Source organism: Camelina sativa, unplaced genomic scaffold (genome assembly GCF_000633955.1).
Source record: "Camelina sativa cultivar DH55 unplaced genomic scaffold, Cs unpScaffold02153, whole genome shotgun sequence".
Classification (NCBI taxonomy): Eukaryota; Viridiplantae; Streptophyta; class Magnoliopsida; order Brassicales; family Brassicaceae; genus Camelina; species Camelina sativa.
In genome coordinates, this window is record NW_010923269.1 from 1 (window position 1) to 1,807 (window position 1,807).

Here is a 1,807-nt window from a genome sequence, read left to right on the forward strand (position 1 = left end):
GATCTAAACTTGCTTAGATCCTTTTTGGAAGATGCAGATGCTAAGAAGCATGCAAGTGCATTGGTGAGAAATTGTGTTGAAGAGATCAAAGAAATTGTTTTTGATACAGAGGATATAATCGAAACATTCCTTCTAAAGGAAGAGCTTGTAAAAATAAATAGCATCAAGAAGAAATGTTTGAGAGGACTTTCTTGCATTAGAATGGACCATAGGAAAATTGCTTTAGATATGGGAGGTATAAGTAAGAGAATCTCCAAGGTGATTCGTGATATGCAGAGTTTTGGAGTGCAACAGATGATTTTCGATGGCAGCAAGTATTCAAATCCTCTACAAGAAAGAGAAAGGGAGATGCGAAAAACATTTCCGAGCAATAACGAAAACGAGCTTGTGGGGTTGGAGGAGAATGTTAATAAATTGGTTGGCAATTTGGTGAAGGAAGATAGCATTCAAGTAGTTTCTATAACTGGGATGGGCGGTATCGGTAAAACTACACTTGCTCGACAAGTTTTTAATCATGAAATGGTTAAAAACCATTTTGATGGCGTTGCGTGGGTGTGTATTTCGCAACAGTTCACACGGACATATGTGTGGCAAACGATCTTGCAACAGCTTAGTTCAAAACATGATAAGCATGTAGAGACAAATATGAATGAAGAAGACCTCCAAGAAAAGCTCTTTCAATTGTTGGAAACTAGAACTTCTTTGATCATCCTAGATGACATGTGGAGAGAAGAAGATTGGGACAGAATAAAGCCTGTGTTTCCACCCAAAAAAGGTGACATATTATGCTTCATCTTATATTCTACATGTGTACGTAAGGCTTCGATTAAGATCAAAATTTAGAACATGACAAGGCATACCCGAATGATATGATTTCGTTTTGCTTAAATGTTAAAATGTATTATGCAGGATGGAAGGTACTACTTACTTCACGCAACGTGAACGTTGGAATACATGCAGATCCTACGTGTGTCACTTTCAAACCAGGATACCTAACCTCTGATGAAAGTTGGACACTTTTTCGAAGGATAGCATTTCCTAGGAAAGAGACAACAATGGGTAAAGTTTTAAAGAAATGCATATAAAAGACTCTTTTAATTTCTGCATCATGTCTTGCTTTTAAAGCCCAAATTCATGTTGATGTTGTGTAGAGTTTAAAGTTGATGTCGAATTCGAAGAGATGGGTAGGCAAATGATAAATCATTGTGGAGGATTACCATTGGCTGTTAAGGTGTTAGGAGGGTTGTTAGCTTCCCAACACACATTAAGTGAGTGGAAAAGGATATCTCATAATATTAAATCCAACATTATTGGAGAGACTAGCTTCAATGACAGAAATATCAGCTCTGTTTATCATATTTTGTATCTGAGCTTTGAAGAGCTGCCTATTTATTTGAAGCACTGCTTTCTCTACCTTGCCCATTTCCCAGAAGATCATCCAATACGGGTTTGGGATTTGTCCTATTATTGGGCAGCAGAAGGAATACCAAGACCAATGGTTTACAAAGGAGCAACCATTGAAGAGGTCGGAGATGGATATGTAGAAGAACTGGTCAAGAGACACATGGTTAAACGAGATGTTAGTTACTTGGGATTCGAAACATGTCACATGCATGACATGATGAGAGAAGTTTGTCTACGTAAAGCTGAAGAAGAGAATTTTGTACACGTGGTTGATACTACAAACTCTCAATCTCCTTGTAAATCTCGGAGGATGGCGGTACACTGGCTTGATGAAACATATGATCCAGAAGCAGAGTTGGTGAATCCAAAACTTAGATCTCTCTTGTTTATCTGGAACCAGGTT

At 38.0% G+C, this 1,807-nt stretch overlaps 1 protein-coding gene across 1 annotated transcript; it reads left to right on the forward strand.

Annotated features, from left to right (window-relative positions):
* Nucleotides 1–6: 6 nt before the first annotated feature.
* LOC104774248 (putative disease resistance protein At1g58400) lies at nt 7–1,804 on the forward strand (the record flags this gene model as incomplete). Its single annotated transcript, XM_010498899.1, has 3 exons — nt 7–775; nt 910–1,059; nt 1,152–1,804. Coding segments are annotated over 3 exons (1,572 nt in total), but the record flags the coding sequence as incomplete, so codon positions are not given.
* Between the last annotated feature and the right edge of the window lie 3 nt (nt 1,805–1,807).